The following is a 24793-nucleotide window of genomic DNA, read 5'->3' as shown; positions in this document are numbered from 1 at the left end:
GACATACCTCTTACTTTTAGATAGCTTTTGCAAAAATGCAAACGCTATGCAAAACTAAAGCGGAAAATAATTGATTTTCCCTCTCACCCTTGTTTCATTTTTCCTCTCACTCCATTTTATTTGCCTCCAAAAGTCCTAAACAATAAAAACAAAATTTTAAACACAACCCCTAAATTCTAACAAAAAATTTAAACGCTAGTATTTTAATATCAAATCTCAAATTTAACTTCAATCTTAAATATAAACTCAAAAATTAATATTTTTAGAAACTAACCTCAAATCTTAAATCAATCAAACCTTATTCTAAACTCCAAACTTGAAAACTAATTTTAAAAATTAATCAAATACCCTAAACTATAACTAAAAATATTTAAATTTTAATATTTTTATTATTTTTTAAAATAATCATATACCATAAGCTCTAATTAGAAATCTTTTTGTCTATGAATATTATATATATATATATATATATATCGTATCATATCCTAAATTAATTATATATCCTAAACTCTAACTAGAAATCTTAAAATTCTAATCTTTTATTATTTTAAAACATTTTAGTTTCAAATTTTAAATCTAATACCATAAACCTAAACTCTAAATGTATATCTTAACACAAATCATATACCCTAAATCATATCACATATACTCTAAACTCAAAATTTTAAACTCTGATTTTTAAATACAAAATAAATATGATCAGTAATTAGAATATAATTTAGTTTTTATATAAATAAAATTAGTTAAACATAAAATTTTAAATTCCTAAAACAACTATAATTAAAAAAAATTGTTTTTGATTGATTAATTTTGGACCATTGATTGGTTTTAGTCCAAAGGTCACAAGTCTATTTTAGTTAATCCTCTTACTTTCTCTTTATTTGTCAGTCTATCAAAAATAGAATTACAATTTGTGGCCATTGATTTTTTTTAATCTTGTGGCCTAAAATCAATCTTCTTCATCTATCCATTCAAACATCTCTCTCACAATTGTGATTAACCTAAAATCACAAAATCATCAGATCAACGCACAAAGATTGGCTCGAATCAGCCTCTCCCGATTCATACTGTCTCAGTTCAATCCTCTCTCTGTCTATCTCTCTCAGCCATGATGAAAGCTTCATCGACAACGCTACTCGAGTCAGATTTGAGCTACAAACAGAGATGGCGGAGGAGGAGAAGAGGCTTCGATGGTTAAGTTCCGTAATCTGCTGATTATGTGTTTGTTTGTGTCGTTTCAATCTCAGTTCCAGGTTAGTTGTTTTGTTTCTCTGTTCTGAACGATGCAATAACATTGATTCATCAGGAACAGGGGATTAGTAAGTTAAAGTTGTAAGCTTTGACTTGATTCTTAATAAACTTAATGGATTGTCATGAGTTTTCTCACCTTATGATCACCAATCTATCTACATTCTTGGGTTTATTTTGTTTGTTTACTGACGTTTTCAGTTACTTGGAGCCTCTTGCAGTTGCTCTATATAAAGAGAAGTGGAGCATGTGTGTTTAAGTGAAACAGAGTTTGATGGAGATTGTTGAGTTCGATATGGCTTCTCCTTTCTTCTTTCTCTCTCGCATGATTGGTTCTCTTCATGTTTTTACTAATGTCTCGGACGGTTATGAATCAAGCTCTGATCAAGAAAGCTACTCTGAGACAAGTTCGTGTAAACTATCAAAGGTATCTATCACTAAGACTCCTATGTTTCTCTATGTTTGTGTTGTGGTGAGTTTGAAGTTTGGTGTTTATCTTAATTATTATAGATAGATAATGCGTTTGTGTCTCGGGTCTGCTCAAAGACTGCAAGTGGACTTCCATATTTGTTCTTGCTTTTGACTTATGGCTTTGTCTTATATAGAGTTATAATAATGTGTACATGCTTTGGTTTTGTTCACAGGGAGATGAACATGAGGCATAGGAGCTCGTGAAAATTTAAATGGTGAAGCTCATTATCGAGGATGATGGTCCGTATGAACTAATTTGTGTTTTGATGTTGAAGAAGATGAGAAGCTTGGTTGGAGAAGATGACATGGGAGCAGAGATTAGAGTTTGAGATTGAATGTTAACATATGCAGCTCTTGAGAAGTTGAATGTAGAGTTAGCCATCAAAAAATGTACTTAGAAATATTGTCATACTAGTTATCTCAAATCCTTGTATGTTTTGGATTTTTAATGAAAAACATATGGTATTTTATTATTTATTTGTGTTTTATTAGAGTATAAACTCCAAACCCCAAAGACCAAAAGTCTAATCTGTTAAAGTTTTATCCTCAAATTTCATTATAAATTTCAAACCCTAAAAGAGTGATATATATATAATTATAGGGTTTAAACCCCTAAACATAATTTTTAAAACTTCAATCTTAAACTTAAACTCAAAATTTAATAATTCTAAAAATTTAATCTCAAATTTCTATTTTAAACCTCAAACACTAAATTTTAAAACTACACCCTAAATCTAATACCCTAAACCCCAAACTTAAACCCTACATACTAAGTCATAAATCTAATCTTTTCAAACTTATAATATAAATTTTATACTTAAACTCCAAGTCTATTCTAAAACTCAAACCATATACATAACTCTTAGTCTAAACCCAAAACACAATTTTCCAAACCCTAAACTTCATTAATTTTATTAATCTCACAACATTACTTTTACTTAATTTAAAATTGCTTTACAAAGTGAAAACTAATAATTTTATTAATCTGATATCATTATTTTTATAGATTTAAATGTATAACTTAATTTTCTTAATGAAATAAAAGTTTTGATTCTAGATATTGAACCATTCAACATTTTAAATCATTTATCTTAACCGTAAATCTAAATTTTAACACCATTCATCTTAACCCTAAATACTATTTTCAAACATTTAATACCATATATACATAAATTTTCCATATAGTATAATATAAATTTTAAACTTTCAATAATTTTACAATAATTATAAATACAAAAAAGACAATTTTATATTGTTTTTAGTTTCAGCCATTGATTGATTCAAAATCATTCAAAATCAAAGGCCCAAAATCAATCTTCTATCTATCCTCACCCTTTATTTCTATTGGTTTGGCATGGATCACCATTTGCACCCTTGGATGATAATGAATCAACGACTGAGATTAATTGTTCATTTAGTATTTTTTAATTATTTTCCAGAGATTTGAGCAGATCTCGTGTTTGAGAGAGAGAGAGAGAAAAGTAAGCGATGCATATGCATATCGACTCCTTCTCGAAAGTAAAGATTTCCTCTTCTCTATGATGATTATGGTCGTCTCTTTCTCGAAAGTTTCCTTCTTTCTCTCATCGCTGAAACTGAACCAGAGCGCGAGGCTCACGCTGAGGCTTGAGTATCGTCCGTTCGTCGTCCGGTGCGAAGCTTCTTCCAACGGAAGGGTAAAAAGTCTGAAACTTTATGAGTTTAGAGTTATCATATTCTTGCAGAAAAATCATATCTGTGTTTGCTTGTGTAGAATCTGTCTTATATGTTTCTGTTTGGGTTTGAGAAGATTGATTAATTTGTTTCTGTCTATGATTGATCTTATTTCAATTGATATTGTTAAGTTTAAGACAATTCGAAATTAATCTGAGCTGTTTAGGATCTGAGTTTCAATGTAATCAGTTTCTGATAGTGTAAAAGTTTGGAGTTTAAGTTTTAGATTTGGAAGTTAATTTGATTTTTGATTTGTTTGTTTTTGTTACAGGAAGAAGCCAGATATGAAGTTGTGCTGGTGTAGATGAGCCGAGCAAGAAGAAGAAAAAGAGAAAGAGGGAGAAGACAGAGATGTAAGAGGGAAGACGAGAAGATGGAAGAGGAAGGCGACGACAGAGTGGCGTAGATTAGGTTTAGTATTGGTTGGTTTATTAAGTTTGCTTTAGACATGGTTAGTTCAATAAACCGGGTTTGTGTATAAACCAATGTTAGGAAATCAACTGATTATTAATTGTATACCAATTATTTGTATACTGATCTTAATTAATAAATAAAATTAAATTTTTAATTATGAGTTAATTTTTTATTTAATTTTGAATGATTTAATTATGAATTATGTTTAGGTGTAGTTTTGAATTTTATTTTTTAATTTGGTTTGGTTTGATAATTATTTTTAATAAATTTTCGGATAATTAAAAATAAATTAATAACACAAAACATTTGCTATTGATGTTTATTAAACTATAGCATTCGAAAGATCCGCTATTAAAAGTGTCGGACCTACGATAACGGGCGCTGTCAAAGCGTTTCAGAGAACGCTATTAAAACAAACTAATAGCGCTTAACGCCAGCTATTAATACCCACATTTCTTGTAGTGTGACTGTTTGTGTTTTTCTCTTTTATTAGGTAAAAAAGTACCTTATTTCAATTTCAACTACAAGGAAGAATCCATTCCTCAGTATATCTTACATCAATGGAAGACTTCTGAGGACATAGATCCTGCACTTCACTTGCCACCGTGCAACGAATTGATGCCAACGAGTTTTTATGAGGTTCTTGAAGGTCATCTAGGTTATGTAGAAGAGGAAAATAATGATGAGAGTTATTTTGAGCGCATTGGCCTCAAGTGTTTCTACAAAGACGATAAGGGAATATTGTCTGAAGCTTCTCTGAACATCTATCTGAATCCTGGTGTAGGAGTAATTTCCCACACGATCTGTAGGATATTGTTCGAGAAGAACACATCATTTCATAATTTGATAACTTCTTAAAAACTAATTTCATTTATCAAAATGAACAATATTTGTTGTTTAGGATTTCGTATTATTAATAGTTTTATTAAATTGCGTAAGAATTACAATAAGATACTTATGAAAGTATATTATTTATATTCCAGTGATCTATATGAATAGAACCAACTTTTCAAATTTGATGTTGTTATTTTTATATAGTACATTTTAAATATGACAAACTCTTAAAACTAATAGGTTTTAAAGAATAAAAAAAACACAGTTTTAAGATGAGAAGACTTTTTCTTAAATATGTTCACAAACTTTTAAATTTCATTGCATTTTTAGCATGAAAATACACATTTATACACATTTTTCATAACTTTTTCCAATCGTTTCATGTTTAAAAGACACATGTAATTATAGAAACACACATCACTTCATCATTTGAAAAATTTCTTACAATGGAATACTTATGGGAATATATTATTTGTTTTCAGATTTCTATACGAATAGTTACAACTTTTCAGAATTGATATAATTATTTTTGGATGGTACATTACAATATGACAACCTCTTCCAAAACTAAATGACAGAATTTTGACTCACATACATCTTCCAAAACTACGTGGTATACTATTCTCTCTACTTCACTCCTTTAAAACTAATTGTTCTCTCATAACAAAAGTCATCCACATCTAGAAATCCGCTACTATAAGCGGTACATACAGAAGACATCTGAGTAACCTTGAAACCACAAACATACACTCATCATCACTAAATTGGACAGAAACATCTATATTCCTTAAGGCTCTTTATTGGAATGATGCAATCCTCCTTTCCAACTTTGTCAGTCTAGCATGTGGAAGCCTCTTCAACACGGCGAGAGTTGGAAGAGTAGCGAAAGCTTTATCGTTTCACAGAATCAAGCAAAAAAGTGAGAAGATTTAAGTATCAACAAAAGAAAACTATTGTATGGGTACATGTACATGAAAAGACACATCTATACACAATTTTACAGTCTTTTCCAATCAATGCATGTTAAAAAGATACATATAGTTAGAGAAGCACACATCATTTCATAATTTGATAACTTCTTAAAAACTAATTTCATTTATGAAAATGAACAATATTTGTTGTTTTGGGCTTCGTATTATTAATAGTTTTAATAAATTGTAAAAGAACTACAATAAGATACTTATTAAAGTATATTATTTATAGATTTCCAGTGATTATATGAATAGAACCAACTTTTTAAATTTGATGTTGTTGTTTTTAGATAGTACATTTTCAATATGACATTCTTAAAACTAATAGGTTTTAAAGAATAAAAACACATTTTTAAGATGAAAAGGCTTTTTCTTAGATATGTTCACAAAAGTTTTAAATTTCATTGCATTTTTAGCATGAAACTACACATTCTTAGGATGTAAAGTCAAATTCTTAGGATGTAAAGTCAAATTCTTAGGATGAAAAAACACATTTATACACATTTTTCATAACTTTTTCCAATCGTTTCATGTTTAAAAGACACATGTAATTATAGAAACACATATCATTTCATCATTTGACAACTTTCTTACAATAAAATACTTATGGGAATATATTATTTGTTTTTCAGATTTCTATACGAATAGTTACAACTTTTCAGATTTGATATAGTTATTTTTGGATGGTACATTACAATATGACAACCTCTTTAAAATTAGTACATTTTTATAATGAAAATACACAACTCTATAAAACTAATACATTTGAAAGAATAACAAGACACACGTTTCAAATGATAAAACTAATTCTTATACAATTTCACAATCTTATGAACTTTAATGTGTTTTTAACATGAAAAACACATTCGTAGGATGTAAACTCATTCTTACGATGAAGAGACACATCTGTACACATTTTCATAACCTTTTTCAATTGTTGACATGTTGAAAACACACACATATTTCATAATTTGACAATTTTTCAACAACTAATCATTTTATAAATAAAAAGACACAACCTTTTAATATTTATTGGAACTCTTATAATTAATAGATTATTTTTTCAACACTTATATTTTAACTTTACATATAAAATATTGCCAATTCTACTTTTATAGCATCTTCATTTTATAGAGTAAAAATAGTAATTGTATAGTTTAGTGGAAAGTAATCTAAAACGCCCAGTTAGAAAAAAACTATTCTAACTACCCCCATTCTTTTTCTCACTATCCCACCCCTTTTCCCCTTCTTCTTTTACCCTTTCTTTTAATAATATTTTTTAAGTTATCCGCAGTCTCCACTCCATCTTGCTCGCGGACCCTGCTTTGTTCCAATATATTAATATTTTGTGGACCCCCCTCTTTTTAATAAAATTGATGTATTAAATCTAAATTTACACATGGTCTCCATTTTTAGAGGCTCATTCTCCTTCCGACATGTTTCTATCTTCTTTTTTATTCTCAAACCAAATTTATGTTTTAATTATTTAATGAATAATATAACTAAAAATTTTAGAAATAAAACAAATTCTATTTATTTTAACATAATATTTTTGTAAAAAATAAAATAACAAAATAAAATAGTTTAATATTATTTTAATAAAAGAAATAAATTTCAAAAATAGATTTAATAAAATACATATATAAATGAAATTTTCTAAAACAAAATTTGTGTCTTTCACATAAAAGTGATAAAATTTAAAATAAGATATATTATATTTTCATCAACTATTAATTTCAAAAAATTTCTATATTTTAAAACATTCAAAAATAAAAATATAACAAAATATGTATTTAAATAATATTTTAATCAAAAAATAATTTTAAAATAATTCTTTTTAAATATTTATAAAAAATTGTCATATAAAAATATATTAAAACAAAAATTTAATAAAATATATATTTCAATTATATTTTAATGAACAATTAGTTACAAAAGAAATTTAATAAAATACTTATATAAATTATTTTTTATTTAAAATAAATTTTATCTCTTTTATATTAAAATTATCAAATTTAAAATAAATTATTTCATATTTAATCAACAATTAATTTCAGAAATATCTATAAATATTATTACAATAATATTTCAAAAATACAATGTAATAAAAATGTATTTCAATAATACTTTAACCAAGAATTAATTTCAAAAATAAATAAAATAAAATACTTATATAAATTATTTTTTTATACAAAATTTTTAAGAATAGTGGAATTTTTAAAGAAATATATAAATAAATTTTAAAGAAAATTATGTATATTTCTCTAAATTTAACATTGTTTTGGGGAAAAACACATTAAAATGGTGTTAGACAATAATTTGGGTTGTGTAACACGTTCTTGGTCGTTTTAAAACACCTAAACTGATGAAAAACTAAAGTCTTAGGTGTATTGATATAAAAAAAATATGAAAATGATGTTTAAAGACGATTTTGTATATTTCTACTTATTTGCACTCTTTTGAAGGAGAATAATACACTACAGTGGTGGGAATAACACCCTCGTGATGGGTTAAAAATGTTAAATCGATGGAAATTTAAATTCTAGGAATTACTTGAATTGCTAGTACTACTAAATGAACTACTAGGTACTATTGTGAACTACCTTAAACTATCTTAAAATACTTTGAATTACTATGTATTATGCATGTTTATAAGAATCTTAATTTATTGTTTATTTTTAGAAGATGTATATCATATATTACGTGATAATATGTTCTTATAAGTGTTTATTTGTCAAATTAGACTAAAATACTCTTAATTTCTCAAGTTGATAAAAAAACTTCTCATTTCCATAGAAAACATCCTTCTACTTTCATACTAATGTCTTGATGGAAATGTCATAATGAGATGAATAACAGAAAATGCATATTTTTGAAATTTTTTCTGGCAATGTGTTATATACAATCTAAAATTGTCTAAATAAATTGGTATTAATAATAAATTGGTTTTTTGTATGTTGTATTACTAAAAAATGTTGTATTTTGCAAAAATATTACTATTAAGAAAGAAATATTACTACCTTGAGTAGTACTAAGTGTAAATATTCAAACATGTATTATCTCTTTTTCAACAGGTTTTGGACGTGTTTTTTTATTGAAAATTTTTAACACGTTTTAGACAAAAAAAATTTGTCTTCTTAATAATACCTATCAAACCTAATAGTTCAAATTTTTGTTTTTAGCACACAATAATACCTAGTATTCTAGTAATCCAAACCGGCAACAACACAAGCAATAGTCTTATATATCATCCTACATGGATTCAACAACAGCAAAACTTACATATCATCGTAAATAAGTTGAAAGACCATACATATCTTTCTTTTGAGTAGCCAAGCTGAACCCAAAAAAAAAAGTTGGTTTAAGAATTTAGAAACAAAATAAAGCTCTTCTGTTCGTTCCACTAACATAACTCAGGAACATGACCAAATAAATATACAGCTAGAGAGCTCCACCAGTAGCAAAATACGCCAAGTACATGTAAGAATGTCTCTTCTCACGATATGTCACTAAACATGACTGAAAACCCACAACAAAATGTACGCAATAGATGTAATGAATCTTCGATGCTTCCATAACCTCAGGCCCAATTGAGAAACAAACAAGACTACTTAAACCACACTTACACAAGCATTACCTATGTTGATCACTGATCTCAATTCTCTTCACTTGTTTAGCTCGAGTGAAGAAATCTGTTATACCAAGACCAATAATCACTCCGTAAACCAACAAAGCAACACTAACAATAAATAAAAATGAAAACTTAGAAGGAGAGTACATATTCCGGTGAGAAGAGAAGGAATCAGTAATGGGAGTATCTCTATCGAGCGAAACAGAACATCTCAGGCCAAGCCCTCGACTTGATAGAAATCCTCTTAATTGCGGATTGGAATGGATAAGTGAGCTAAAACTCCGATGAGCTTCTAGTTCTACACACCCATCGTTTCTCTCGTCGAATTGCAGCAACAAGTGAAGTGAGCCGCCGCCGACACTTGTTCCCCTGCTATAAGGAGAGGCCTAGTGTAGCGATCGCTATCGCGGGCAAGAGAAACGAGGGAAGCGGCAGCATTGGAGCGGTGTGGAGAAGAGCAATATGAGGCAGAGGATGAAGACCAGCGTCACCGTGATCCTCAACGGGAGCGGAGACACAGGGCCGTGCCTGACTATAGGCTAATCAAGCACATGCTTGGGGCCCCGATGTGTATAAGTATTTTAAGGGCCAATTTTTTTGACAAAGTGTAGTTAGTTCTACTGATCTTTATCCAATTCTTTCCTACAAAGGGCTGAGTGTTCGATTCTTTGTCCCATAAATTTATTTTTTTTCCATAATAATTAATTGAAGGACCAAAAATATATTTTGTGTTTGGGGGCGGAGACACAGAGGAGCCAAGAAACGTCACTTCTCCAACTGAGCAGACATCTTGCCGAAGCGGTGGAGGAGATGATGGTGAAGACGTGCTTCATGATGTCGTTGGCTCGACACTTGCGGACGAGGGAGAAAGTCTGGTCCAGTATCTGCTCCGTGTCATCGATGATACGGTGAGTGGAACGCTCGTATAGATCAGAACTAGCGGAGAAGACCAGCAAGCTTCTCAGTCTTCGCCTTGAGTTCCACGCACTCCTGCTTCAGACAATTGGATCGGCTTCGCTAAGATTTGCTTCATGATATCAGCCATCTCAGATCAATTGTTGATTTTTATTGAGAACCCTAGAAACTGATTGGATCTAAAACGAGAAAGGAGAAGACAAGCGAATCAATCAATGTGAATGAAATTGAAGAAGGAATGAATCGGAGAAGGAAATATTATTGATTGATACACTTGAATTAGGTTTGCCAAAGAACCCTAGAGCTTCTCTTCTCCCTTATACACCTGAATTAGGTTTGCCAAAGAATATTGACCGACCAAACTTTTCAGATCTGAGCTTCTCCTCCGACGTCCGGCGGCACGTCCGCGCGCGTGCCGCTCCAGCGTTTCTCCCCTGCTTCTCTTTTTTCATTTGCTTCATCGTCGTGCTCTTTACCCTCTTCGTCTTGACTGTTGCTCTGTTCCTGGAGTCTTGTCGGCGTCGTCTTCGCACGTGAGAAGCTCCAGCGTCGATGTAGTGCAGCTGGGTGGTGGAGTTACGACACGGGGTTGGTCAGTTTGCGTCCGGTGGAGTCGGCTCTTAGGGTTTTGCAGGGAGTTCCTTAAGCTCCTTGGAGGAACAATGGCGCGTAGAGGAGGGTGATTGGCTCATTGTTCGCGTCTGAGCTGCGGTCCTTGGTCTTTGGTTCGGTCGGAGGGTGAATGGCGTAGGGTTCAGGGCTTTCGTTTTTTCCTTGGTGTCTCGGAAGGGCGTACTCTGTTTTCTCTGCTCCTAGAGTGCTTTGGAGGTTCCGTTTAACTCAAAGTCGCGCTTAGCCTCGACTCCGGCGTGTGTTGGTGTTGTGGTGTTTGGTGCGGGAAGTATCGTAGCGGTGCAATGGCGGAGATGTCGTCTATGGCCTGTTCGTCGCGTTGCTAGGATGCTCCTCTCAATCTCTCTCCCTCTTCTCGGCTGCTTGTAATCAGTATTCCAGTGGAGTTATGTCGACGTAGTTCTTTTGGTTTCTTGCTCCGGTTCGTTATTGTTGTTATGGATCGAGCCACAGATTCATTTTGGGACAGCTAAAGTTCACCTGTCTCCGGTTCTCAGAAATGGGCGATTGTCAAGGTGTTAGGAGGCTTCTTGTGGTTTGAGGAGCTCTCTTTCTCTTGGTGGCGCAATCGGTTCTTCGACACATCCCAGTATCGTGGGCGCGTTGTGCCTGCGATAGTGTTGTCTAACTAATACTTTGGCAGGTCTCGGAGCATTTTTCTTGTTCGGCTGGCTGCTATTGTTTCGTGCCCGCTTTCTTGCTTTGTTCGTGGAATTAGGGTCTCCATTGACTTTGAGTCCCCGAGCTGTCTTGGCGTGTTGAAGATTGTACAGGCGGTTCATGAGCGTTTTTCCCCTTGGTTTGTTCTCATAACCTTTATTTTTCATTGCTTGCGTGTTTAATGGCGGTAACGGTTATACGTTTGAAAAGTTCATCGGGAGCCGGCTACTCCGGAGGCGTCATGGGAGTTCCCGGCATCCGAGGCAACGAGGTGAACCTCACGGTCCCGTGGTCAACGTTGATGGTTGAGAACAGCTTTCGATTCCTGAGGATTTTAAAATCAACTTAGCGGAATGTGCTGGGTTTAGTGGGTGGGCGAAACTAGGTTGTAATACAATGATTTGGGAGATTTTGTTCTGATCAAACTTGTAACCCGAACTGAATGCCCGGTTTTTCCGGGATGATTTTAATATTAAAAAAATATATATATTATTGATAGAATTCTCTAAAATGAGATTTGAAAGTTGAATTTGAAGAAAGAACAAGATAATGAAAAAGGGGAAGGGATTTTGTTTTTGTTTTTGTTTTTGTTTTTGTCTTTGTCTTGTGGTTTTCAATTTTTTAAAAAATTAATGGGATATGAACCGTTTTAATTGGGTTTGGGTGGGCAATCCGTTTATCCTATGGTTGGGTCTGTAAATTATCAAATTCATTAAACCATTTTGTGTCTTTTACTTTGTTTTGATTAAAAAAGAAAATAAAAAAAAAAGAAATTAGATTTATCAAGGAACATATTAGAATAAACATGGGAGGTAGTAGTAGGCCTGAGACGGATCGGATATCCGGGCAATTTTAAGGTATCCGGATCCGGATCCTTATCCGGCGGATCCATAATTTTACTATCCTTATCCGGATCCGGGGTTCTCGGATATCCGGGTGTCGGATATCCTTCTAAAAATTGTTATATCCGGCGGATATCCGGATCCGGATTTGGATCCTTAAAATAAATAAAAAATAATATTAATATATAAAAATATTAAAAATAATTTAAAAATAAAAATATATATAATGTTTTTAATTATTTCTATGTATAATATTACAAAATTTACATAAAATTTATATATACTATTATAAAAATAAAAATATATTAAATAAATTAATTTTTATATATAGATATTACTATTTTTGAAATAGTTATTAATAAAACTTACGGATCCGGATATCCGGACTAAAAAATTAAGCTATTCGGATCCGGATCCGGCTTTGACGGATCCAACATTTTACTATTCGGATCCGGATTCGGCCCCTCCGGATATCTGGATTTTCGGATCGGATCCGGATCGAATCCGGATCTCGGATAAAATTCCCAGGCCTAGATAGTAAGACAATATAGAATAAAGTCATAGTTTAGGTACACATAAATTCAACTTTACTTTAAAAAAAATTTTAAAAGAAATAACAGAGAAATACATTATAGATAGTCTTCTTAAAGGTAAAAACTAAAAACAAAGAGAGGGTTAGGACAAAATTTAGTGTGATAAAATAGAGTTTACGTAAACTAAAATTGTATTAACTTGTCGGTTGAGGTTGAGCATAGGCATGGGCATCCGGGTCTTCAGGTCGGGTTCGGATCGGGTATTGTCGGGTCCGGATCCTTCGGGTCCTAGCCATTTAGATCCATATAGGTACCTATAATTTTTCGGATCGGTTCCGGGATGGATCTTGTCGGGTCGGTTCGGGTCTATAATTTCAATACCCGTAAAATACCCAAAATTTTCGGGTATATTTCGGATCCGGGTCGGGTCGGTTCGGGTATTTAGGACCCGAAATAGACCCGAAATATCCAAACTGGACCCGAAAACTCTAAAAATACCCGAAGAACCGTAAAAATACTCAAAATTTTATCCAAAATCAGATCCGAAAACCCAAAACATACCCGAATTTTACCCGAATACCCAAATTATATTTTCTAAAAATCTAAAATTTCACCAAAAACCTACAATTATACCCGAAAATCCAAACCCGAAACTTTAAAAAAATCCGAAATACCAAAAATATACTCAATCACCCAAATATACCTAATATATATAATTATTTGCGGGTACTTCGGGTATCCGAACGGGTCTCGGGTAGGACCCGGACCCAAACCGAGACCCGCAGATCCAAAAAAAAGACCTAATAGGTACTTAGCATGGACCCGAACCCGGACCCGAACATGTATTTTCGGGTACTAGTTTAGCAGATTAACTTGTCGGCAAAAGAAAAAAACACTTCTCGTTCTTACAAAAGCTTATTTGCTTTAAATTGGGCCCACGATAATTAGCCCAATAGAAGATTAAAAGATAAGGCCCTTAACTAATCACTCCGTCATTAATTCAATCTAAAATCCCATTCATGCATGAATCTTGTAACATTTGTCACAATCAGACCAAATCCATTATCGTTGTTACTCCAGTCAAATCACACAACGACAACAGAACACCCATCCATCGAATCGGGGGTCCCACCAATCTCTTTTCCTTTTGTCGTCGACACTTCCGTGGACGTGGTGGGGATAATAAGCAAACAACAAAAAGGAGCCTCCTTTTAAACAAGAGCAATGGTGACTCATTTCTCACGATTCCAGCATCTTCTTCTCCAACCAAGATTACTCTCTTCTCATCAATCACGTGCTCTCCAACATCCTCTAATCAGAACTCTAACAGTCATCAGATCAGTGATGGGTTCATCTTCCTCCTCCTCGAAGCTTCTCTTCCGTCAGCTCTTCGAGAAAGAGTCTTCCACTTTCACGTATCTCCTCGCCGACGTGTCTCATCCGGATAAGCCTGCTCTGGTGAGTTATCTGCTCTCACAAAGATTGAATCTTTCGAAATGGGTTTTGATGAATGTGATCAGATACGTTTTGTCCCCAACGATTGATTGGTAACTTGTATAATATATAGTTTTTGCTTGATAGGGTTATCAGCCCAATTGGTTATAAATTGAATTAGTTTAGAAAAAGATCATATTTTTTCATCATCTGAGTCTTGTGACTGATGAGCAGTTGATTGATCCGGTGGACAAGACTGTTGATAGAGACTTGAAGCTGATCAATGAGCTAGGCTTGAAGCTTGTCTATGCAATGAACACTCATGTTCATGCTGATCATGTCACTGGCACTGGACTTCTTAAGGTCTCTTTCTGTTTACCTGTACCTTTTTTTTTTTTTTAAATTTAGATTTTGATGATTCAGTGATGTCTCTTTGTTTGGCTATTATATATAGACAAAGGTACCAGGTGTGAAGTCTGTAATTTCAAAAGCAAGTGGTTCCAAAGCAGATATGTTTCTTGAGCCTGGTGACAGAGTATCGATTGGTGATATATACCTCGAGGTATGACAGCTAAATTTCAAGCAACGAGAAACAAGAGAGAGTAATGATACGTTTCATTTTGGATGTTAGGTTCGTGCTACACCTGGACATACTGCAGGATGTGTTACATATGTGACTGGAGAGGAAGCTGATCAGCCCCAACAAAGAATGGCCTTTACAGGGGATGCTGTCCTTATCCGTGGTTGTGGGAGAACCGACTTTCAGGTAACACAAAACAGAGGAAAATGGTTATAGAGAACCGTAAACCGCAATAGAGAGGATGTATAAGCTCCATATTTTGTAACTAGACTAATGATGTTTTACTTGGTGTTGCAGGGTGGAAGCTCGGATCAACTCTATGAGTCTGTGCACTCACAGGCAAGTTTTCACGCTTATCTTGTCACTCCACTTGCAAATTAATTCATACTATTCAATGGTTTTTTATCTAAAACGTTCTTGTTTAATCTATAACCAGATATTTACATTGCCAAAGGATACATTGATCTATCCAGCTCATGACTACAAAGGTTACGAGGTAATGCAAAACGAAACACTCATTCATATTGTGGTTTTACAGTGGCTTTACACTACTTATCTTTGTGTTGATATATTCAGGTAAGTACAGTTGGAGAAGAGATGCAACACAACCCACGTTTAACCAAAGATAAAGAAACATTCAAATCCATCATGTCTAGTAAGTTTTCTTTCTTACTTAGTAGTATATGTTTTTTAAGTATTGAGTCTCATAATAACCATGGTCTTTACCCCTTACAGATCTGAATCTAGCGTATCCCAAGATGATTGATGTTGCAGTTCCAGCAAACATGGTGTGTGGATTGCAAGATTTGCCTCCTCAAGCCAACTTATAAAACTCTCTACACAAATCTCCCTCTCTCTGTCACTCCTCCATCATTCTATATTTTACCACAGCTCTTGAGAGTTTATTTGTCCAATAAGGTCTTGTCGTATTAGATAAGATCATTAGAAGATTGTGTAAGTTACGTTGAACATGTGGAATTTGTATTGGAGATGAGAACATATATTACGTATTCAACTTTGGTTTGGTTTGCTGATTCATCTGTCGTCTACAATAATTCAACAACAACTACTCGTCCATGTGTTTGCTGACACGTGTAGAAACTGCTAAAACCGTTAAAATATAATCAAACAACTGAGATGTATAGAGAGAGAGAACAAATAATTTGTGGAAGAGTAGAGAAAATGAGCAAAGAAAAAGACAAGGAGAGAGTAGCTTCTCCTACATCTTACGGCACGTTTCAAGGTGTCCCTACTTATCCACCACCGTTGCATCCTCGTCCTCCGCAGCATCATCTTGTCTCCGGATTCCCTCAGCCGTCTCAGCCTCCCGGAGCAACTCATCACGACCTTTCCGTACATCAATACATTCAAGAACATCAAACCGTTCCTGGTAAAGTAACTTTCCAAGTTCAAACCTCAAAGTTGAATCTATAGCCTCTTCTTTATGACCCGAATGAGTATAACCAAGTTACTAGATATACTTCAGCTGAATCATATAACCTGAAGCTTTCTCTCTGTTTCTACAAATATGTCACAAATCTTTAAACGGCAGGATATGATGTTGCTGAAAGGAGACATGGTAGACAAGAACGTCTTCCTTGTTGTGGTATTGGAATCGGTTGGTTCTTGTAAGTTCTTTTTAGCATTCTTAGAGTAGTCCTTGGAGTTATTATTATACATAACATTTGGTTTGAATCCGAAAGAACTTGGTTTTGTTTTCTTGAAGGTTCATAACCGGTTTCCTCCTTGGTTCAGTCCCATGGTACATAGGAGTATTCATTCTAGTATGTGCTAAGATCAACCCACGAGAGAAACCAGGATACATAGCTTGCGCCATAGCTGTAAGTCTTCCACTGTATATTGTGCACTATAAGATTCAATCTTCAGAATCTTGTGGTATAAGTAAACTTTCTTTGGTTTTCATAGGCTGTTCTTGCTACTATTGCCATAGTGTTTGGTTTCATGGGAGGAAGAGAAGTCTGGTCCTGAGAGTGTATCATCAATGATCAAACGAGAAAACTATACAAATGTTCATCAAGTCGTTATTCTTTTGTAATTAACAACATTTTTAATTCACTGTGTTTGCTAGTTTGCACAATAATCAAAAAGCATGTGTTTGCCTTTACAGAAGACTGAATATTTCATTACCTAACGGTCTCATGCTGTACTTGCATAGACTTGTAAGACGAGTTGTGGTTAGGCTAGATGACTAAATGAAGGTCAAAAGTACTTTTCTTTCACTTTGCAAAGTTCCAGAAACAACTGAGCAAGTTCTCAACAAAAACTTCAGCCTTGTTTGAATAATCCATGCTTAATTTTCAACGGCCAATTCTCCCGTTTAACATATGTCAAACGTGTTCCCTACGACATTCCAATACTCTTTAGATCTCACCAGAAAAGTGACAATATTTCAAGCATGTTACAGACAAAGTATCTCTTAAACAAGAGTCTTCTCTAGTTTCATTTTATCCAAATTTGATTTCATTGCAAGTATTCAAATAAGAGTTAGGCAGAACAAATTTTGTGTGTATAAATTCAAACAAACTTGTTTAAACGAAACTTTTTTTTTACATCAATAATCTAAACCTAGATAGAACCATATCAAAATAGGACCAAACTTAAATATAATTATGATCAGTCAGCTATTCTAAAAAAGAATTAAGATCAGCCATGATTTGGCATGGTTTAGATAATAAATCACAAATATAATTATCTTTAGTAAACATTCTACAGTAGTACCTCTACAAATTAATACTCGATAAATTAATAATATCTACAAATTAATAAATTTTGATGGTCCCAACTTGAGCCGATTCAAAATTTGACACAAATCAATAAAATAATAAGATAATATTTTTTTAGAAAATTATATGTATATATATGGTCCCATTAAAATTATAAATTAATAATTTATATATACATATTTTATATAAGTAGGAACCTATTATTATTAGGTTTGTTTTATATTCACAAGAGAATTATCTTCATATTTTCTTAACACTTAAGATATTTTTGATGAGATTTAGTAATATTCTATCTAAAACCACATTTAAGTTCTATGTAATATATATTATATACACCAAATAATATAATAAAATGAATCTAAATGTCGAATTTCAAAAAAATAACAATTAATGTTTATATACTAAAATCAAATATTTTTTAATAAATATATCTTAAAGTAAAAAATCTAAATAAAAAAACTTTTATAAATTAATATCTCTATAAATTAATAAAATTTCAAAGTCTCAACATTATTAATTTATAGAGGTTATACTGTATATGTTTTTAAAAATAATGATTGTATTCCACAACACAATTTTCATGTTTTACAAAACAAAATCAAATTTTATCGATGAAAATCACAAAAACATATAAAAACTATTTGACATACCTTAGTTTATAATCATTGAAGAACGAAGATCCAAAATCGATTTTAGTTCTTATTATAGTGGATGAAGAATAAAGTTTTAAAGTGCGTTTAAGAAGAGTGAAAACTGAAACAAAATCGATTAGGAAATTACTTAATGAGAAGTGATTGTCTCTCTCATATAGATTTCAAGCTAGACTATTTGACTGTTCCATGCTTATGCATGAGTATAAACATTTATAAATTATCAAACCATAATAATTGTCAATGTTTCGATCTCATTTATACATATTATAAATTGTTTTTTTATATAAATATAAGTAAGCATAACATTTTACTATATATAATTATGTTGCTATGTTGGATTATTATATAATTATGTTTTACTATATACAATTACTATTTTGAACATTTTACTATTTATAATTATGTTATAAATATAAGTAAGCAGAACATTAGTATATGTGACTTTAAAAATAATAGTCTATATCAGTTCAATTATTCATTTTGAATATACTGAATTTCATCTATTATATCAGTTGTTTTTTTTTTCAAAATAACATAATCATATGTTTAGTTACTCTTAGTTTTGTTAATCCTTTATATTTGTAGATATATTATTTAATTTCAGTTATGTTGTTTTGAAAAAACAATAAAAACCAATCTTGATGACGAGCTAGATGCAATGACAAATTTATCTAAGAAATTATATAAATTTACGGTTAAAGATTGGAGATATAGGTCAATAGACGTTTAAGATGTTATTACAAATTCCTCATTTGAAGATTGGCCAATCATCTTCTTCAAATGAGGAATTTGTGATTTTAAAGCTTAAATGACTCAGCGAGATGATGGAAAATAATTTCAAGACCAAAAATTCTCGTTTGTCTTTGATGGAAAAAGAAACAAAGAACTTAAAGTTATGTGTCATAAATAGAGAAAAAACAAAAATGTTAATTCATATGAAACTCTCGACAATGAGGTATGTTTATTTTGAAATTTAAGTTGAATGTTTTTTTCTACTTGAGCTCTTATAGTTTTTTTTTGTTTTATAGGCTGACCACACATTGGAACAGTAGGAAACAAAAGTAAAAGGTTAATGAACAAAGTGTTGCATTATCAAACATTACTAGTAATCTTATTAAAATTTATGCACAAAATACCTACAAAATAACTAAATCATAATAATGATTGTATCGAACAACACAATTTACATGTTTACAAAATAAAGTCAAACTTCACCGATGCAGAAAGACAGAAAAAAATGATTTGACATACCTTAATCTATAATCAATGAAGAATGAAAATCTCAAATCGATTTTAACTTTGATTATAGTGGATGAAGAACAAAGTTTAAAGTGTGTTTATGAAGAGTGAAAACTGAAGCAAATCGATTAGGAAAATGAATAAATGAGAAGCGATTTTCTCTTTCGAATATATTTTAAGCTAGATTAGTTGCATAAATGAATCAAGCTTATAATCATTTAAAATTTAATTGATTGGTTGGAGGTTGAAAACATAGTAATAGCCAACAACTAATAAATTTATTGCTGACAAAAAAAACTAATAAATTTATTTTATCATTTTAGTAATGTACTGCTATAATCAAATAATAACCATAATTTTCTTTTGTTACATATTGTTTGAATTTTTTTTTTATTTGGCATTCATTTACTTCTAGCATAATATAATTAATTTAGTGTACTAATAATATTTTTAAAATGCAGTTAATAATAAAAAGTATTTGAAAGATTTTTTAATTTTAAAAATTGAAATAAATATTACTAATTAAAGACTAAAAAAACAATGAAAATTAAAAGTAATTGTGAAATCATCGATAGTTTTCTTTAAACTTGCTTTTGTTCCTATACAAAAAAACATTAACTTATTTGATCTATTTTGGATATAAATCTGTTTATGTTTTATCAAGTATATTATGGATACACATATCATCCTTGGATAATATAAGTTGTGGCATTTTTATGTGTCCAATATGTTTAAGATTGTTTTTATATATTTGTATATAAAAATCAATTTTATACTATTGTTTTTGTAAAATTCATATTTTCAGTTTGCATCTTTTATTATATGGAGATTTATATTCAAAAATCTTAACATTAAAGTTGATCTTTGGCGTTTTTTAAAAAAGTTTCGATGTTATTAAAACATAAATATTACCGAATAGAAAATGTAAACAAAGAAAAAAAAAAAGGGAAAAGGAAAGATCGAGAAGGAACCTGCGAATCCCGAACCCTGCTCCATAAAACGCTCTCTCTCTTCCCTTCGCCTCTTTGCTCTTTTCAGATTTTCTCAGCTGCTAAACCTAAAACAAAGCTCTCAGAACCCAATCCCCTCTCGCGATCCTCAGGTACGCTCCCGATCCTCTCCTACATCCTCCTCCTCTTCTCTAACTTTTAGCTTCAGATTAGATCTGAATCTTGTATTTTTCGGATCTCTCACTTTTTACGGTATATTCGCATCAATCAATGTCTCGAATCTAGTTTCTCTCTACTCATAATTCGAATTGTTGAATCTAGTTTCTCTTTGGAGCTTCTGAACTGTTTCTCAATTGATTTCCGATTGAATTAGGGTTTCTAAAGGTTGAAACTTTATGTGTTTATTATTAGGGTTTTGAATCAAGACCGAAGCTTGATAGAATGAGTGTAGTCGGGTTTGATTTCGGTAACGACAACTGTCTCGTGGCTGTCGCGAGACAAAGAGGGATCGACGTTGTCCTCAACGATGAGTCGAACCGCGAGACTCCCGCCATTGTGTGCTTTGGCGAGAAGCAGCGCTTCATTGGAACCGCCGGAGCCGCTTCCACCATGATGAACCCTAAAAACTCTATTTCCCAGATCAAGCGCCTCGTGGGTCGTCAGTTCTCGGATCCTGAGCTGCAGAGAGACATCAAGTCTCTGCCTTTCTCCGTCACGGAGGGACCAGACGGGTACCCTTTGATCCACGCTAGCTATCTGGGAGAGAAGAGGGCGTTTACTCCCACTCAGGTTATGGGGATGATGTTGTCTAACTTGAAAGGGATTGCTGAGAAGAATCTGAATGCAGCTGTGGTGGACTGCTGTATTGGCATTCCGGTTTACTTTACAGATCTGCAACGGAGAGCTGTTCTTGATGCTGCCACCATTGCTGGCCTTCACCCTTTGCATTTGATTCATGAGACTACAGCGACGGCTTTGGCGTATGGTATCTACAAGACGGATTTGCCGGAGAGTGAGCCGCTTAACGTTGCGTTCATTGACATTGGTCATGCGAGTATGCAAGTCTGCATCGCTGGGTTCAAAAAGGGACAGCTCAAGGTCTTGTCTCATGGTTTTGATCGTTCTTTGGGAGGGAGGGACTTCGATGAAGTTCTTTTCAATCACTTTGCTACCAAGTTCAAGGAGGAGTACAAGATTGATGTCACTCAGAACGCTAAGGCTAGTCTCAGGCTCAGGGCTGCCTGCGAGAAGCTGAAGAAGGTGCTGAGTGCTAACCCTGTGGCGCCTTTGAATATTGAGTGTTTGATGGATGAGAAAGATGTTAGGGGTGTCATCAAGAGGGAGGAGTTTGAAGAGATCAGCGTACCTATCTTGGAGCGTGTCAAGAGGCCTCTAGAGAAATCTCTCGCTGATGCTGGGCTCTCAGTTGAAGATGTACATATGGTCGAGGTTGTTGGCTCTGGATCTCGTGTCCCTGCCATTATCAAGATCCTAACCGAGTTTTTCGGTAAGGAGCCGAGGCGTACAATGAATGCTAGTGAGTGTGTGTCGAGGGGATGTGCCTTGCAGTGTGCAATTCTCAGTCCCACATTCAAAGTCCGTGAGTTCCAGGTAATGACTGCGTATCTTTGCTTAGAACATGTGTGTTTTATCGTTTAGTATAGTACTCCAGATTATCTAACAATTCATGTTATTAATTCTTATAAGGTTCATGAGAGCTTCCCCTTCTCAGTTTCGCTGGCGTGGAAAGGAGCAGCTGCTGATACTCAAAACGGAGGAGCTGAGAATCAGCAGAGCACCGTTGTTTTCCCCAAAGGAAACCCAATCCCTAGTGTCAAGGCCCTAACGTTTTACCGCTCTGGAACATTCTCTGTGGATGTGCAGTACAGTGATGTGACTGACTTGCAAGCACCTGCTAAAATCAGCACATACACGGTTTGATTCTTTGCCCAATGTCGTGTATATGCTTAAGACTGTAACGCTCTTGTTTCTCATTATTGTTCTCCTTTTTTGCAGATTGGTCCCTTCCAGTCATCCAAAGGCGAGAGGGCAAAGGTTAAGGTGAAAGTGAGATTGACCCTTCATGGAATTGTCTCTGTTGAATCAGCTACTGTAAGTTTCTGTTGTTATACTAAACTGATCATTCATTGCGAACTTAAGATCGTTTAGTTTATGCTAATTTTTTCTCTCCCTCATTACAGCTTTTGGAGGAGGAAGAAGTTGATGTTCCGGTCACAACAGAGCAGATGGACACTGACAAAGCTTCCGGTGAAACTGATGTTAACATGCAAGACGCCAAGGAAACCAGTGATGCAGCTGGTGCTGAGAATGGTGTTACTGAGCCTGCTGATAAGCCAGTGCAAATGGAAACTGATTCAAAGGTTAATTTCTCTACTGAGCTGACGGTCCTTGATTTATTTTCTTCACTCGTGAACTTGATTTAATCAATTGGTATGGTATGTGCAGGCTGAGGCTCCAAAGAAGAAGGTGAAGAAAACCAATGTGCCTTTGTCAGAGTTGGTCTACGGTGCCTTGCAATCTGTGGATGTGCAAAAGGCTGTGGAGAAAGAATATGAGATGGCTCTGCAAGACAGAGTTATGGAGGAGACCAAGGACAAGAAGAATGCTGTTGAGTCATATGTTTATGATATGCGAAACAAAGTAAGATACCTTCTCTTTCACTCCTTTTATTGTCTGTATTGGATTGTATGCATTCATTTAAAAATAGTTGGCGACTAACATCACATGTTTTCTTTTCTCAGCTGAGTGACAAACTCCATGAGTATATCACTGAGTCAGAGAGGGAAGCTTTCCTGGCGAAGCTGCAGGAAGTGGAGGATTGGTTGTATGAAGATGGAGAAGATGAGACTAAAGGTGTATATGTTGCAAAGCTCGAGGAGCTCAAGAAGGTAAATATACGCATGACTGATGGCTACTTTATTGTGTTTTACTTCAAGAAAATAATGTTTTAACAGAGCTTGGTGACTTTGATGCAGGTGGGTGACCCTGTTGAAATGAGGTACAAGGAGTCACAGGAGAGAGGGACGGTCATTGGACAGCTTGGTCATTGTGTTAACAGCTACAGAGAGGCAGCTGTGTCTAATGAGTCCAAGTTTGACCACATTGAACTAGAAGAGAAGCAAAAGGTATAAATAACAAGAGCTCTGAGATTTTTCATGATTATTATTATTTGAATGTTGAGATGTGTTTTTTAATCTGTTGTTGTGCAATGCAAATGAAGGTGTTGAACGAGTGTGTGGAAGCAGAGGCATGGATGAGGGAGAAGCAGCAGCAGCAGGAGGCGCTTCCCAAGTACGCAACACCAGCTTTCTTGTCAGCTGATGTTACAAGGAAGGCTGAGGCATTGGACAAGTAAGCCTTGTTGGAACTTGTTTCACTTGTAGTAGGAATTGTACTTAAATTGTAGAAGTGACTGAAACATCCTTTTGGATTTGGTTTGGCAGGTTCTGCAGGCCTATAATGACCAAACCAAAGCCTGTTGTTAAACCAGAAGCACCACCAGCCAAGGCGGCGGCTGATGAGGAGAAGAGTGAGCCACAGCCAGAAGCGGCCTCCGGTGAAGAACCAATGGAGACTGAGAAGCCTACCGAAGATAGTGCCTAAGAGATGATGGTGCTGTGTATCGATTTTGTTTTTACCTTTTCTTCTTTTTGGTATTACTACTCCCCCTTAAAGATTCTATATTATTGAAACTCTTACTTCGCGATTACAATTTTCAGGAAGTATTGTTGTCCCTTTGTGTTTTCTTTATAAACTATTTTATCGTGTGTGAGATGAGGATTTGTTCTACTTGTTAGCTGTTATCTCCTTGTTACTGTGCTGTTTTTTAACAGAGCAAATGAAATATGCATTTCTATCGACAGCACTCTTTAACTTTCTTAAGATTGCGAAGTTCAGTTTCCTTTGTTGTAGCTTCTGGAAGCATGCGTAATACTTGTTCTATGAACACATCTGCGATGAGAGATGTGCACATCTTAATATAGTGAAAGATCTGATAAGAATAGTTCTGCTGCTTTCTACATCTAAAGAGACGAATATCATGAAGCATTTGATGTGATACAACACTTCACCAAAGGTCAAAAGCTCGTACTGGTCAGGAAAAAGAATTACACAAAAACGACAGACAGTTGAGTATTTCAGGCACTAAACGACACCTAGTTAAAATCTCTAAAACTTCATGTAGCGGATGCGCGTTAACCAAAAACGACAGATGTTCTTGATCACATACAGCTTGCAAGTGTCAAAAACCAACGACACACAGTTAATTAGTTCAGACTCTAAACGACACCAAGTCAAAATCTCTAAAA

The 24793-nt window shown here is 33.8% G+C and overlaps 3 protein-coding genes across 3 annotated transcripts; all 3 read left to right on the top strand.

The window, feature by feature from the left end:
• Positions 1-13955: 13955 nt before the first annotated feature.
• LOC106296222 (persulfide dioxygenase ETHE1 homolog, mitochondrial) lies at positions 13956-15898 on the top strand. The gene is made up of 8 exons (XM_013732304.1): positions 13956-14323; positions 14534-14662; positions 14754-14861; positions 14931-15065; positions 15177-15218; positions 15316-15375; positions 15456-15534; positions 15615-15898. Exons 1-8 carry the CDS (start codon positions 14090-14092, stop codon positions 15707-15709), a joined length of 882 nt encoding a protein of 293 aa, XP_013587758.1. The 5' UTR covers positions 13956-14089; the 3' UTR covers positions 15710-15898.
• A 111-nt stretch (positions 15899-16009) lies between these two features.
• LOC106296223 (60S ribosomal protein L18a-like protein) lies at positions 16010-17113 on the top strand. The gene is made up of 4 exons (XM_013732305.1): positions 16010-16269; positions 16432-16507; positions 16606-16720; positions 16806-17113. The coding sequence occupies exons 1-4, from the start codon at positions 16017-16019 to the stop codon at positions 16866-16868; spliced, it is 507 nt and encodes a 168-aa protein (XP_013587759.1). The 5' UTR covers positions 16010-16016; the 3' UTR covers positions 16869-17113.
• Positions 17114-20445: 3332 nt separating this feature from the next.
• LOC106300172 (heat shock 70 kDa protein 14-like) lies at positions 20446-24289 on the top strand. The gene is made up of 10 exons (XM_013736264.1): positions 20446-20617; positions 20877-22076; positions 22173-22400; positions 22482-22577; positions 22667-22846; positions 22932-23126; positions 23228-23374; positions 23462-23611; positions 23707-23837; positions 23930-24289. The coding sequence occupies exons 2-10, from the start codon at positions 20907-20909 to the stop codon at positions 24087-24089; spliced, it is 2457 nt and encodes an 818-aa protein (XP_013591718.1). The 5' UTR covers positions 20446-20617; positions 20877-20906; the 3' UTR covers positions 24090-24289.
• The last annotated feature ends 504 nt before the right edge of the window (positions 24290-24793 follow it).

This window comes from Brassica oleracea, chromosome C6 (genome assembly GCF_000695525.1).
Source record: "Brassica oleracea var. oleracea cultivar TO1000 chromosome C6, BOL, whole genome shotgun sequence".
In the NCBI taxonomy this organism is placed as follows: domain Eukaryota; kingdom Viridiplantae; phylum Streptophyta; class Magnoliopsida; order Brassicales; family Brassicaceae; genus Brassica; species Brassica oleracea.
Note: the sequence above shows the minus strand (reverse complement) of the source record. Positions and strands in the feature narration are given on the sequence as shown.